We start from the raw sequence: 16,227 nt of genomic DNA, 5'->3' as shown, positions 1-16,227 counted from the left end.
AATTTAGAATCATCAATTAACCTGCATGTCTTTGGACTGTGGGAGGAAGCCGGAGTACCCAGAGAAAACCCATGCTGACACAGGGAGAACATGCAAACTCGGCCCAGAGGGGCTCTCTCCTGGGATTGAACTAGGAACCCTCTTGCTGAGAGGCAACAGTGCTAACCACTACACCACCGTGCCGAAAATACTGAAAATACTTGTGTAAAGTGTAATAACCTTTCATTTGTACTTTAATAGAGTCCATTATTAAATGCACTTGGGTACATTTTATCACTGATGACAAGTAACTCAGAGCAGGCTGACACTTATGAGATTATAACTGCATAATTTTATTCTATTAACCATAATAATCCTCATCTGGACATTTTGTCAGTGCAGCTGCAAATAACAGGATACAAACCGTAAAAAATGTGAATACAAGTAACAATGCAGATAATGTACTGTAATATACTTTTTTGTAATGTGTTTATGTGGGGCTGCATTTTTCTTTTAATGTTATCAGTGTTATCTGCCGTTTACAAGGAGTCTGTGATTTGCTTTTGTGCTTCACATCAAGTGTAACTCAGCTCACAGTGGTGAGTAGATGACTGCTCGGATACACAGTTGTAGACGTAAACTGTTGATGGAAAAACACACAAAAACACAGAAGTAAACCAAACTATTCAAATGAATATGCACAAGCAGAACATTGGAGCTATAATTTGACACACCAAACCAGGCGCACAAGTTTGACAAGGGTAAAAACTGAAGTTGCATAACATTTAAAACGTTGGATGACTCATTCTGACTAACGCGGCATCAATTAAAAGCATCACATAAACAAGGATTACAGGAACTCGGTGGATGTTGCAGGAGACCATACAGGCAAGGTCATGAGACGTCTTGTTCACTCCTGTCATCACGTCTGGTCCCTGGGTGGACGAGTCCCTTCATAAAAACCACAGAGGGTCACTGTGTGGTCACTGCAGGAAGACCTCAGGGTGTCAGACACCCAGATGTTCACTCTCACTTTAGTTAGATACAAATACAAAAGGCTATTGGTTCATGGGACAGGATTTAAGTTTAGTCATGTTGAGTCTAAGGGCATGTATGAAAAAAAGACCTCGATTTCACACTTAAAAGCTACTTATATTTCATACAGTTTAAATCTGGTCTATGAAAATTAAAGTTAAACACATTTGAGGGGTTAAACAACTGAATTTGCACATGCTTTGTTGTATTTTAGGTAGCCTTGTTTAACAGATGAAAAATAGCTTTTTGGCTAATTCTGGCATTTTTATACCACATGTATTTACACTGCTCCTTCCTAAAAAGAAAATAATAAAACAAAATAAAATAAACTAGAATAAACTAAACTAAACTAAACTAAACTAAAATTAAATTAAATTAAATTAAATTAAATTAAATTAAATTAAATTAAATTAAATTAAATTAAATTAAATTAAAATAAAATAAAATAAAATGAAATAAATTCATAACTTTAAAAACAAAATAAAACCTTAAATGTTAATGTTTAAGGTTTACTTAAGTTGCCTAATGTTGTAAAAATAAAAGTTCAGGTATTCAGAGAATTTAAGGCAGACCATGTTTATGTTTAGCACTCTATATTATGTGTTTTTCTGCCCGTGTTTAGCATTTGTGTACCAGGAAAATCAATGCATAACATTTTTTAAGCACAAAGTCAACTTTAATTTTGCTTCATTGCTTTTATTGAAGATGTGTTGCCATGTCGTGTTGGTATTCACAACCTCAAATCCAAACGTATGGCATTACCTATTGTCAAGTAATGGTTACGATATAAATAGCAACTAATGGTGTTCTAAAAATGTGTTTTGTGGAACATGATTTTCATAAAAAAAAATGTAAAAAAGAAAATAGAATAAAATAAAATGAATGAATGAAAAAAACCAACTGTTTGGTTTCTTCTTGGGGTAAGGACTTAACTTACATTTAAAAGACTCTTTAAGAGACTCTGCGCTTGTTAGCGATGACCTCACTCTTTGTGTCTGAAGGCCAGCAGATAAACTTCACAGTTCCTGTTTTAGTTCCATTGATAAAATCTGTTTTAATTATTTATTATTAAAGACATGAATATACTAGTTCCTCTTCATCCTCTGATATTTAGACATTAGTGTTGTCTTCTCTTATTTCATGTCCTGCGTCATTTCCTTGATCACAGCAGCTGTGAGATGATGCAGCAACACTGCTACACCTCCGGAAGGACTCCTGTAACATACCAATGCTTAGTGTGCTTGTGTACACAGGTTAATTGAGACTGGACACACCGCTGCATAGGCTGCTCTGACTGACCTCTGAGAGTCAAGACAAAGTCTTGGATCAATTAGCTACAATTTCACCATTTATTTTGATTGAGATTAAGATTGGACCAAATGTTTTAATTTCAATATTGATTTTTCTGCCGAGCAGTTTTTAATTTGTTGTTTGGTGTGTAAACGATGCTTGTTTTTGTGAGCTGTTAGTCCTCCTCATCCCATATGGGACATGAGGCTTAAATGAGTTCTTTCCATTGCATTTGATCCTTGGCAGCATGTTGTGCCTCACCCTGTGACAGGTTCATCTTTTCCAACTCCAGTGTCACAGTCCTGTGCCAGGTGGTTTGGGCCTTTGGGGTTTTCTTTTGCCTGGTGGTGTCCATCTTAAAACAGCTGCTACATTGCTGTGGTATTTTTCATTAAGTATCACTACTTTTTGCAGTATTAGTGGCGCCTCTATTTTTTTTTAAAAAAAAATATGTGAATTACAGTAATATTTTCTTCTACTATGTCACCTTGAATTTTTGTATGTCATTATGACTTTTTTTTACCTGATGTTTCAGTTCTGTGATTGTCGGGGTGATACTCTAGTCACTGCTGGCCTTTTGCTGTGTGTTTCTGTATAGCTACATGTGCTATCACATGGCGACCACCACCGGTTGTATATATATAGAGGTGCGTATCCTTATCTTGTTAATGTCTGATGAAGGGCTGGTGCCCGAAACGTCACGTGGAGATGCGATTAATACTTCCAAAAGGAGCAGTTTCTGGTGTGTAGACCTGCTTTTGTATCATCTTAAGACAACTCTCATGATCCGGCCCTGCTACATTCTTAGCACATGGCCTAGCAATCTCAAAAGTCTGTGTGATTTCTCCAGTGATGCTCCAGCTACCTGTTTTATGTACAGTTGAAGGCTGGAGATTTTGTTTTGCCAGAAGATCTGGCGAATTTGTCTGAGGCATTCATTGTGAAAGGCTTCCACTCTCATCATGTCTGTTTTGACCACTCACCAACTCTCTGCACTGTACAGCAGAACAGATTTGACATTTCTGTAATATATTGTTGTATGTTTGCGAGTTAGAGCTCCAAAAATCCAAAAATATTCTGTCTACATTGATATAATACAGATAAACAAGAAGCCATCACACTGAATTAGCTGACATATAATCTCTGGTGTTTTTGGTATTAAAATACTCTCAAGCATTGTTTAATTTTAAAGTAATTTGGTGTGATATTCTGACTCCTCACTGAAACTCTCGTTCTTCCTCTGCATTGCACTCAACATCTCTCCGTCCTTCTACTATAAACCCAGCAAATTTCCTCAGTTGGCCTTCAGCCATGTTTATCGTTTTGTACACAGAGCATATTTCACCAGGCTGCTTGTTTGTTCCTATGTGTTACGTGTTTACATGTGGCAAAAAATAACTGGGATCCTCGTTGAATATTCATGTAAACAAAGTACAAAGTGTACAAGAGGACACTAAATGAGATCCATGTATCAGCTGAACTGTGACGGATGATTCAGTGGTGAAAAGAAGCAATAACTTTTGATTCCTGTTTTTTTTTAGGGGGCAGAAAAAACACCCAGAGAAACTAGGTTGCGCAAGAGCTCAATATTAGAGCTGTCACTGGCGAAACTTCAGTCTGTAATTATAGTTTTTATCCACTGAATGTAGCGCGTTTCTCTAGTGAACCCTGCCTTTGGCAATGATACCAGTTTGACTCACACTGTCGAACATGATGTACTAATCCACTGGCACGCAACGTGCTAAACACAGGCCCTCTATCATTTCCCTTACAAACTGCACAGCTTACATACTGGTTCAGATTTAAAGGAAACACCAGAGACAAACCTTCTGTTAAATCTTGTTTTATTAGAAAAAACAATTACAAAACTTTGGCAAGATTGTGAATCAACAGTTTATATAAAAATATATTTTTTCAGTGCGTGCCACCGAAGTCACACAGCTGACCCTGAGGACTTCTTTCATACTCATACAGTTTGTTTTTTTGGAAGTTGAGGAGACAATCCTCGAGTCAGTTTTTTTGGAATGTTCTTTGTCCATACATTTCAGTGGCATCTCTAGCTTAAGGGCTCGACTTTAACGCCGAGCACTGTGTTCTCGCTCAGCGTCACAGAGCACCCAACAGCACCGAGGCATCTGGCTCCCATCAAAAAGCTTCAGACCACATGGCTAAGAGGTCTCCTCCTCTTCCTCCTCCTCCTCCTTTTGTTTAGCAGCTGGGAGAGCTAATCTATGAGCCTCGTGCAGCTTTATACTGCTCATCCTATTTTATCGCTGTGCTAAAATCAACAACCGCAGCTGTCTGACACTTCAGTGCCTTAAGCCTTGCATTAACACAAAACCTCTCTTGGTACTCGTCCACGTACAATCAAACCGTTTTTTGTTCTAAGTTCTTGCAGAATACATTCGGTTCCATTCATTTCTGTGAGAGAACAACTCCCTGAAACTCTCATGCAATCTTCAACTGCAGATTATTGAGGCATTTTTTTTCCCTTTTACATATTGTGATCTGCATGCAAAAAAATACATCTACATCTCCTTACTTGACTTGTCTGCACCATCACACCTTCAGATACAGTATGTGCTGATGTAACAGTAGAAAATCATCACAGGCACGCTGCTGCTGAGTCACACAATGCATAGTAATGAAGGTTGTTATAGTCTACGGTGTTGCCAAGAGAGTTGGAAAGTTAAGACGATAATTGCACTTCTCTTTGCACGCCACTCAAAGATGACAATGTGCCTCTAAACATATGTCAACTCATCAAAAGCGCTTTTTTTTCCTCAAACACCAGGTGCAACTCCAACTCTCCACCTGACAAATATCGAGTGATCTTTCACCCCCAGTCTGTCCCAAACTCCTTACATCTCAAAATTCACTTCACAGAGGGAATCGTTGATTGGGAGGTATTTGTAGCTCACTTCGTAAAAAAAGGAGCCAAAAATCACTTTGGGAGGACAGGAACTGATGTGGAGAAGTTACGACCTTTGTAACAGAACAGGAAAGAATCCACTTTGCTTTATGAACTGGGAACGAAGTGGTGGCTCCTCCACTGGCATCCAGTTCCTGTGAGCTCCGTCTCCTGAAACTCTCCACGGTGCTCCAGTCCCTCTCCACGACACTCGGTGGGACCTGGTGCCAGTTATCGGAGAGAAGTAATCCAGGAGAGGACAAATCTCTTGATTCGTTTCTTTAAGTTAAGTTGCTTGACGCTCAGGCAGGGCTCATGGTTCAACACGTCATGCAGCGAGGTCTGATGTTTAAGGGCTGAGGGTTGGGGTCAACCTGTGGGCAAGAAATGGAAACAAAAAGATGAGGGTTAAGCAATCGCAAAACATTCAGCATTAGGATACATTCTGCCTACACTCAGACTACACCCACAGATTTGTTTTCATGTACTGTTACAAATCAGCTGTGATCTCAAGAGTTTCTTCAGCAGAAATGTTTTGGGATGTCGACAAAAAAAACCTTCTCTCTGAGCCTTTAGAGATGCTACTCAAACTAAGCCAACAGTGGGTGTAGGTGGATGTTGTTTCCAGCATTCGGTGACTCACCTCGCTGTACACCGGCGGAGGTCGGAAGCGAAACTCTTGAACAAAAGCCATGAGGGGGCGCTCCAGGATCCCACTCAGGTCTTCGGCGGGTTGCGGGACCACCGTGTTGTTGCGCTGCTCGGCCTCCTCCTGTGTCACCACAGAGCTGTAATCTGGAGGAGCTGCGGGGAAAGAGGCAGGGATTAGTCCACTGGTCTGACTCAACAGAACAGCACAGGTCCAAACACTAAGCTGCTGAGTCATCACTGCAGCTAAAACTCTTAAAAACCCCACATAACATTCGCTGCCTTTTGCACTAACAAACACCGATTTGATCCAACATGAATCTCTGCTGAATCGAAACCTTTGTTTATACATGTTGACATCTGATCTAGTGGTATTTTGGCAGTCAGTGATCATAAAAATAAAAGAGGGAATGGCCCACAAGCGGATAGAGAGACTCTTAACAAGCAAAAAGTAGCGATTTTAATGATTTAGAGGGGAATATGTATTGATAAAAATCTATAAATAGTGTCAGAGACAGTCTCTCTTTTTCCACTTTATGAAAACAAATATCCTTGAATATAAAAAATGTTGAAAAAGACAATCATGTGTCTGATCTGCCCAGTCTTAGCACTAACTTTAGTGGAAAAAGACCGCCTATAATCCTATGTTTGCAATAAAAACAATGGTTGCATTTGCTCTTGCTTTGTTTGTCACAGAAAATAAAAGTGTCCATGTTTTAATAACTGGGTCTCTATGCACATCTAGACCTACACATCACTGCAGAATTAAAGGACACTTACGCTCAGGCTGCTCGGGGATGGCCATGCGCAGCCACTCCAGGTTGACGCTGTACTGGCTGCTGACGCTGGAGGTCCGGCTGCCGAAGGGATGGAGGGGAATGGTGCCGATGACCAGCGGCAGCTCAAGGCACAGCTTGGATGTCCCAGGAACATCGACACAAACCTGGTGGGAGGTAAAGAGGAGTTTTTTTAGTGACAGGAGCAGTGTGTATGGAAAGAGGGAATACAGCATGTGAATTCCTGAGATGTAAAGCTGCTGTCGCCTGAGCTCACCTTGAGCATGTACTCCACTTTGATGATGCGGCACTGCAGGATGGAGGGACCCACAGGTGGGATCTTGATGGCGCGGCCGTGCCACGTCTCCCTGCATCTGGCCCCCACAATATCGCCGCACAGCGTGCCTACCACTGAGCGCTTCTGCTTCATGGTGCCGCGGGCGATGAACGTCTGTGTCTGAGTGATGTAGGCTTTTGGCACAACTGATCTGGAGGTAGAGTTGTCGAACTCCGCAAAGACGGGTATCACCTCACCTGTGGAGAGAAGAGAGACGGGGAAAGTATGTTAGAGACTGCTGACATTCTTAACGTGCTTTCAGGAAGAGATGTTTTAGATTCCAGACTCTCACCTGGTGTGTAGCCTTTGCGGTCGATCTTTGCAGTTACAGACACCTGTCCAAAGTTGCGGTACCACGCCCGTGCCATCTTGTCCTTCGTTCCAGCTTGTGGCGCCTGAGAATGACGAAACCAAATGAGCCAAGTGCCTCAAAACACCCAGAGAATCATGAAGTGTGTGGCGGCACAATCGTGAAATGCGAGGGCTGCGGTGCTCACCAGTAAGGCCGGCGTGTTGATGTCGATGGGCTCGATGACTGTGAACTCCTTCTTGATCTTCCTGACGGTGGCCCACGGCCTGTGGAGCTTCACTTTGACCCAGTAACGGATGCTGCCGTGTTTTCCCTCGAAGGAGGTGACTAGCGTCTCCTCAGGCAGCTGGAAGCTGAATGGAAATTCATGTCTGCCGGCAGGAAGGACGGTCACTTCACTATTATCTGTAAGGAGAAGAAAAAAAAGAATTTACGTTACAGTTCATTTAATTGTTGTTTTGGCTGTTTTGATTCCAAGAGTACAGAATCATGGGCGAGTGTAACTTCCAGCTGGTGCCATAAAGAGTACATAAAGTAATATTACACTGATATGAAACAATCAGTTCAGCACAATGAAATAATAAAAGTTTCTTCTTCTTCACTGGAAGTGATTATCTGATTCATTGTAAGAGGAGTCATAAACCACAAGAATGAACGGCAGCAGATGACTTTGTCTGTAGACGGAAAACTAGTCCTGATAAAACTACGCTAAACTTGCACAACTATAGTTTTAACATTCTTCAGAAATCCACACAAATAAAGTTGACTTAGTGAGAGTAGGAACAGATCTTTAAAGCATGACTCTTGTGGAAATAGAAATCTCTCTGTCCTTCTCTGCAATCACATGGCTTCGCTGCTTGCACAGAGGGGCGGTTCCTACTCCATTGTGCTGACTGAGAACATGTTTTCCTCAAGCTGTATAATACAGCACGTCTCAACTGCTTTTTCTCTCTGTGTGGCTGCACAGGTCCTGGAACACGTGTTTGCGTTTAACACAACCGATGAAGACGCTTCTTTTTGATTTAAATAACAATACTGTCACTGTATTAATCCTCTTAATGGGTCAAGTGGGGCATTGTGAGCTTCCTGCTGTGTGTTTTAAAGCAAAAACTTTCAAACATCACAAAATTCTTTAACATTTTATGTTTTTAAATTGCAAAAAGGTTTTTATGAAAACCCAAATCAAGAAGTGAGGTGACACGGTGCAGAAACACAACATAAAACTGACGGAGCCCGGGGTTTGAATTTCCTGACTACACTTGAGAGCAACAACTCTGTGCCCAATGAATGAAGGCAGAAACCTGAGGCTCTCCCACACCACTGAGGAGAAAAACAACCCAGGAGTGTCTTCGAATGAGGAAAAGACTGAACTATTTCTTTCAACAGATGTTTTCACAATGAGAACAAAGTGCAAAAACAGCCATTGCAACATATTTAGCTCTCTTCCTTTATAATAAGAGTCTTTATACTTATATATCCGGTTATGACCAAAAACAACACGTATATGGCAGAAAAAATAAAGCTTTCGTCAATGACTGACTGACTGACTGACTGACTGAGTGCTTGTTTGTGCACTTTCTGATGGATGTTCAGCTTTGCTTCTTTCAGGAAGTGCCCCAAAACAAAGAAATCATCTGTCAGAAGGCTCCTAATAAAGTCATGCAAACTAAGTTGGACTTCATTCACAGAGTATTACATGATCCAGTCAACTTTGCAACCACAGCAGCAACAAGTTCATAACAAAATGTCTCAGATGTGAGGAAAACACCCACTTGCAAACGCAACTTGTATAATGCACTGCACGTACAATATAACCAGAAAAGACAGGACTGTGTTGATGAGCTGTTTAACTCATGATATGAAAACAACACCATTCCCAGTTTGCAGACTAACAACCAGCCCAGTGTCCCCACACAAATAAAAGTCTGTCACTATTGTATCACTGCCTTGGTTTGTGCTCAATGAAAGGACGATGCTTTTGCTGTTTTGATCCCCTTCTAGCTGACACATTCATGAGTTACAGACAAGACGCCCCCATCCCCATCCCCATCACAGTGCCTGCACAGCGGACTGACCTGCCTGCAGCAGCACCTCTCTCCGGTTCAGGTACTCCACCTCGTCGCTGTAGTTCTGCGTGTACGCGGTGCTGGAGCCGGCGGACCGGGACTCAGTCCAGTGCACTTTCGCAAATCCCTCGGCGTGAAGCTTCAGGGAGTCCACCCGACTCTCCCCGGACAGGTCCAAAATTACCCGGCCGGACACCACGTCCCCACTGCTGAACACCGGAGGACAGTCCACCTCCGGAGAGTCAAAGACGATGTCAAACTTTTTCACCTTGTCGAAAATCATATTTGCAAGTTGTGCGTGTCCTCTCAAACGCAACACTTGGTGACTCCTTTGTTCTTGTTCCGCAGTAGAAACTTATTCAGAGTGGTTCTTCCAGTTGCAGATGATTTTGTTCACTTGTTTAGAGCTCAAACTGTGGAGCACTTTCTGTCTGCAGTCCTATTATCAGGCTGAGAAAGTGGGCGGGGCTTCGAAATTTATTATGTAAGGCCTCAGGAGAGGGGAGAAGGCTGGCGCGGCCTTCAGGTGCTCCTCCTTGGCACGGACGTCTCAGCGTTACACTTCTAAGTTAGACATGTGGCTGCATTTGGCTACTTAGTCAAAATCAACAACAAATACTATCAAGAAAGTTTCAGACGGTGAGCAAACACCACAGCAGCTGTTTGTGATAATAATAAACACTTTCAGACACTGAGGGGGGAATGGATGATATCAAAACCCGACTTCACATCCAGGTTTGAGACTGCCACTGTAACAAAAATTGATTTTTGGTGGTAGGTTGTTGTCATGTTTAAAGCATCATAAGACAAAGGGGAAAGTTCTAATTAGGCCGAAATATTGTTTGCTTAATTTACTTATTCTTATTTTTCTGTGTACTAACAGGTTGTCTTCTCGGTGTAGCAGGAGACAGCAAAACATGTCCGGACAAAGACTGAGACAAAACCAACCCATGGTGTCAACTTAACCAAATATAACAACCACTATAAAGATATAGACACACAAACAAACAAACAAACTCAAAAGCTTCACTGTCACAAAACTTAAAAACCCCACTTCCTCGGCCCACTTTACAACTTAGTGAGCTGCTCTTTTCACAACCCTCACATTTACCGACGGAGTGTGAACGCATCATAATAAACATGCAGACTGGGTGTGGAGGCAGCAGAGAGGAAAACAGGGCCTGCTGGTGATTGATGGTTACAGGTTCTTAGAAGAAAACAGGCTTACTGAGCATGCCTCCGTCTGGCAGAGATCCGCCCTGCACAGCTCAGAGGAAAATAGTTGCACTCAGGAACCAAAGCTGTTTACTCCACTTCTTCCATGTTGCAAAAACATGCTGTTAGGCAGCACATGGGAAATACACAGCTATGCACCAAAGCACGTAACTTATGCCATCAAATCCCCCTTATGACTGCATAAGGGGACATTCAAAGTTCAGTAATGAAGAGACTCCTCAAGAGGAAGTCCCCAAAAACTTGTGCAACAACTTGCATGAATCTAAGCACCCATGCAGCCTATTAAATACCCCAAATTCACTTCAAACTTTTGCAAACAAAGCCAATTTGGAGCAAAATTGATTTTTCTTTAAAATTTTGCAGCAATCATTTAACTAAACAAACTCTACTTTATTTCCCAGCTGGGTTGCTCACTTCATGCAAAGTCCTCATACAAAAGTCAAGTCTGGTCTGAGAAAAACAAAGTTGTTTACTCCTTTGTTCCCTGGGAGTGAGGAGGTAGCTCTCCGGTGCCACCACATGGTGATGTGGAGGCAGTGTGCACAGCTGTAAGAACAACCAGGATGTTTTCAACACAGCCTGAACTGGACTGGAGATGTATGAGGATGTGGGAAAAGTTGTACGGCTTTAGGTAGATGGTGCTCACAGAATTATGACGCATGGATTTTCCAATAGAGTATATCCTTGCATGCTAGCATAAAGGCAAAAGCACAAGGTTTCCCTGCATCTTTCCATTGGTATAATCACTTAATGTGAAAAATGTGTCCTCCTTGCAGCAGAACTGAGTCATATTTGGGACGTCAGTGGTCCAGTTTGCATCAATTTGTCAGTTTTTGCTTAAAATACATTCAGGAAGTTCTGGCCTGGGGTGAAATGGAGTCCAGCCCGCCACCTGCTGGTGACCAGGAGCAGCAGCCTGGCTCTACCACGTCTCCCTGCCTCGCTCCTGATAAGACAAACATGTTGGTCTCTGCAGAGATGATGGGCCTGATAAATGTTCCTGCTGTGCAGATGACTCAGTGAGATCGCCCTAATCGTGGCTGAAAACATGTTCCCCACTGCTGCAGACAACGGTAAACATATTTATCCACGTGAGTTTTTCTTTGTTGACCCAGAGGGCTGCTGAGTGCGCAGCATGTTAGAGCAAATATTAACAATGAAGCCCCACATATTCACAACAGAGAAGCTTTATGATTGTGTAACTCTTCACTGGTGTTTGCATGACACATTTTTTTTAAAGCTTCCACCTCCTAAAACTGGAGCAACTCCTAAAAACAAAAAAACAAGTCTCCAAAGAAACTCAACTACATTCCTGCCTTTAAAGAGAAAAACAATCAGCCTAAAAAAAATTGTTTATGACAAACTGAAAGATAAATGAGTGGAACATGACACCATTTTGTAAAATAAATGGAGACCAGCAGCAGCAGCAGGAGCAGGCTGTGTGGTGGAGGAGGACGGGGCCAAGGGGAGCCACGTGTTGTTTTCCTGGTTGCCACGGCGACACAGCCTGCATTTTTTAAAAAGCCCCCACCCCTTCCTCCTTCCTTCCTCTCTCGTCTGCCTTTCACTTTCTCCTCGCCTCTTGTCCCGAGCAACACAAGAACACAACACCCTCACTTCTTCTTTTTAACATTTACGTCTTTGCACAATCGCTTGCACGTGCAAACTAACATGTGAGAAGGTTGAAGCTTTGCAAAAACAATTAGTGCTGTAATTTCCTGGACAGATTCTGCAGATAGCACTGGTCTGTACAGAATGTCTGTTTGAGAGGCATTTGCAGTTCAAGCCGCCCAAGTGCTAACAGCACCTTAGCCTCTCTACTGGTGGTAATTGTCCACAATCCAGAAAGCAAAATTGCATGTAATTTGACAAAAGAGTTAGGTCCATTAATGAATCAGTGGCATGGATTTTGCAAATATTCTGGATGAGGAAGCAGAAGTAATGCTGGTGATTTCAACACTGTTTTCTTTCCTAACAACAAAGGAATATTTCAGAACCTTTTGTTTTGATTTTCAATGTGGTTTTATTTGACTTTATACACTGCATTACTGAATTATCTCCAGTTTTATTACTTTTTAGATTTATAATAAAGGTCTTAAAAGACCTCTAATATATTGTATCATCAGAGTAATTTGGGAATTTTGTGAGAAACCCTATTATTTAGTAGCCATCTGAAGTTAAAGCAGAGTATTAAAGTGACTCCAAATCCCTTAACCCTCACCCAAACTTGCATTATTGAGATATCCTGTCTGGTGACACCCAGTCTAGTCCATAAAAATGTAACACAAAACTAAGTACTTCACTGTAATGATGTAATAATAATATAAAAATCCAGTGCTGTTGTAGAAGAAATGCTGCTAATTGAGTCTCAGACATATTAGAGGGATAAATACCATGGTAAAAGTTCTATAGCAACATTTCAGATGGATGACAAATTGATATAATATTCTGGTATAGAACATAACATTGCCTTTCTTCTTTACTGTATATCAAAGGGATGAGAGAAACGACCCTGCAGACGAAAGAGAGCCATGTGACTCACACAGGCTGCTCTGGATTTCCCTGTTGTTGTTTCAGTTGTGATTTTCAGCAGTTTTCTCACCGGTGACCACATCAACACTGCAATTTATTTTGGCAGGAAAGATAAAGCAACAGTACTGCTTGAACAATTGCTTAATCAGCATGACATTGATGATAATATTGATAAACGGTCAACTGATGATAATTCATACAGGAAGAATACCAAACACTTGCTATTTACAGATGTTGTAGGCCTACAGTTGTTTTCTTCAGCATCTCACATCAAATTAATGTTTTCAGTGGAGTAGGTGATGAAGTTGATGCACTACTAGGTAGATAGGTTGGTTACTGAGGAGGAAGTGGTTATACTGCTCTGCTATATATCCCCATGGCCTTTGGCTGATAGGTGGGTATACTGTTAACAGCCAGAAAAAGAGATGGGTGTACCCCGAAGGCCTGAGTATACGCTCCACTACACCACTGATGAATCTTTTTTTTTTGCAGCAGCAGTGAGTTAGCAGTTTGTGACATGTTAACTGATGGTAACTGGCAAATTACATGCTTAATATTTTATATTTCATAATGAATAAAGCACTGATGGATAACTGATAATTGAAATATATGTTAGTCGCAGCCGACAGCATCTCAGTTAATGGGTGATGAGCTACTTTTTGTGATCACAGTATTTAGGCTGAAATGCGCACTAGATATTATTAACACAGAAAACCTGCTCAGTGCACATTTAACCACAGCACCTTCACAGCTACTGCAAATGATCTGTAAATAAGATGCAGTGTGATATCCTACACAAGGTTCAAATCCTTTCAAATGTGTTTGTGTATTCTGCAAAAGCAACAACCCAAATCCTGCTCTTATCTAAGTCTTCATCATGTTTACCTGTCCGACCAGACTGGGGAGTCAAACCAACTACACTATTTACAGAGCATCTGATGAAACATTAACCACGGGCTGCATTATATTTACTCAGCTACTATGGCCTTTATTTTCTGCCTCTCTGATTTTAGGTTGCCTGGTGACTTCCACACCGGGGGAATTTCACACTCAACAGCTTCATGTCCTGTACAACGCAGCCCTCGGTAAACCTGTTGTGTTTATTTGGACTTGGCACTAATGGATTTGTGTTTAATGTTAGGATTAGGTTATCTGGCAGATGTATCTGGACAGGCTGGTGTCGACTTCTCTTCCAGGTTTCCATGCAACACATTTGGCCCAGGTGGCTTCATTTTGCAAACTGCAGTGACTACAAGACGCAGAGGCTATCAGCTGGCGCATGAAAGAGCAAATCAGCAGTTTTACACCACATTATTCAGACTGGAGAACTTTTGCATCCAGCAGCTGCAGTACATGCTGATGTACAGTTACTATGTATATCACAGCAAAGCTACTTAGTAGGGGACAAAATACAAACAAAGTCAGCACAAATGATGTAACTGTGCCCCTTTCTTTTATAAGAGAAGGCACTGTTTTGCATTTTCAAACAGTCATAGTTAATCAATTATCTCCAGTCACCTTTGGACACATTTAGATTGGCTCTGTCCCCTGAACAAGCCCTATTAAAATGTTTTTATTTTGCTAAATTATAAATCAAAACAAGCTCTATGTTGAAAAATTAAGGATGTTGTACTTGTAAAACATTATATGGAAATTTCAGTTGGTTACTTGTTAGGAACAACATCACCAGCTGCAGCTGTAATCCACCTGGGTGTTTACTTGTGCTTATTCTGCAGCCACCTTTATAAATAAACATGCAGAATACTAACGATACAGGACATAAACACTATCTGCAGCCTTTCGCCACTGACCTCTGATCAGATGCTGTCTCTTCCTGAAGTACGTGATCTTGGAGGTGTAGTCATTGTAGACAGAGTTCATGCCGCGGTTCTCCAGCCAGTGTGCCGTGGCCACCCCTCTGCCCTGCACCTTCATGGACTGCACTCTGGTGTCCCTCCGGAGCTCCAGGACCACCTGGCCGGACACCACCTCCCCACCGGTGAACGCTGCATCGGCTGGACCGTCCAGCTCCAGCTTGAAAGTCTTAATAGTGTTCAGTGTCATGCCTAAGAGTGAAGACAGTTTGACAAGGCTCAGGGCTAGACATTAATACATATTCATGTAGGTGGTGAGTGTAGAACTGGTTTTCAGGTACTGTAAAAGACAAACTGCAAACAGCCAGAGCCAGCTGGGGGTATGTATGATTTAAGCGGCTCCTGTGGACACCAGGGGACCCAGAAACAGGCAAATTATAAATACAAATGAATTTCTGTATTTGCTTTTTAAATATATTCTGCAATGTTTTGGGCAGAACATGTTAACACATGTCTGCTATCATTTAGAGATCTTCTTTTTAGGGTGGGGTTGGGTGGTTCTGCTCAGGATCCCAGACATGCCATGTCCAGCCTTGCTTTTGCTGTTGTGAAGTTTGTTTTTAAACACGTCTTAGAAATGCTTCATAACATATGACAAAATATTTGTTTGTTTGTTTTTTGTTGGTTGTGATCTTCACAATAGTAAAAAAGTGGTCACTAAATCATTTCATTTACTTTTTTGGTTTGTTTTGTTAGCTGAAAATGCAGACAAAATTTTAATTTACACCAATACACAAATAAAACTTTTATTCTCTTTATGATTCTTAATCAATTTAGGTGTGAGTGGTATTACATTCACACACATATAAGGTAGACTAAGAGAAAATAACACAAATTCTAATTTCAGACATTAATATGTAAATAATAGGCCTGTTGTAAAAATAAACTGTCATGAGACTGATAGTTTTGTTGTAATTGTCTATGTGAGTCTATAACATTTACATTTTCCGTTATGCGGCCGGTGCGTGTTTATCTGGAGTTTAAGAAAGCCTGGCTCAGTCAGCCAATCAGGGCTGAGCACCGGGACTATGTTCAGTTGTTAACGTTGAGCTGACGTTAAAAAGTCTGTAAAAACTTACCGGCAGGTTTAGGAGCGACACAAATGTCTTCTTAAAGACGAGATGCAGCAGGAAAGGCAAATAGTGTGTCCACCTCGACTGGATACATAACAGAAGCTGAACCCTTATAAACGGAGGCAGGTTTCAACGCCCAGAAACACAACAGCTCTCTGTT

General features: G+C 41.5%; 1 protein-coding gene across 2 annotated transcripts; it reads right to left on the bottom strand.

The window, feature by feature from the left end:
- Positions 1-4,131: 4,131 nt before the first annotated feature.
- On the bottom strand, positions 4,132-16,212 carry arrdc2 (arrestin domain containing 2). 2 transcript variants are annotated; one of them, XM_033621916.2, is made up of 8 exons: positions 16,074-16,212; positions 14,932-15,186; positions 7,474-7,691; positions 7,269-7,371; positions 6,917-7,173; positions 6,644-6,806; positions 5,859-6,019; positions 4,132-5,589 (listed from the first exon to the last, which is right to left on the bottom strand). In XM_033621916.2, exons 2-8 carry the CDS (start codon positions 15,182-15,184, stop codon positions 5,536-5,538), a joined length of 1,209 nt encoding a protein of 402 aa, XP_033477807.1. In that variant the 5' UTR covers positions 15,185-15,186; positions 16,074-16,212; the 3' UTR covers positions 4,132-5,535. The 2 variants fall into 2 exon arrangements, with proteins under 2 accessions (XP_033477807.1, XP_033477806.1); XM_033621915.2 differs by lacking the exons at positions 14,932-15,186; positions 16,074-16,212 and adding an exon at positions 9,362-9,779.
- Positions 16,213-16,227: the final 15 nt, after the last annotated feature.

Source organism: Epinephelus lanceolatus, chromosome 6, assembly GCF_041903045.1.
Source record: "Epinephelus lanceolatus isolate andai-2023 chromosome 6, ASM4190304v1, whole genome shotgun sequence".
Classification (NCBI taxonomy): Eukaryota; Metazoa; Chordata; class Actinopteri; order Perciformes; family Serranidae; genus Epinephelus; species Epinephelus lanceolatus.
The sequence above is the reverse complement of the archived record's forward strand: the minus strand, read 5'-3'. Positions and strand labels throughout refer to the sequence as shown.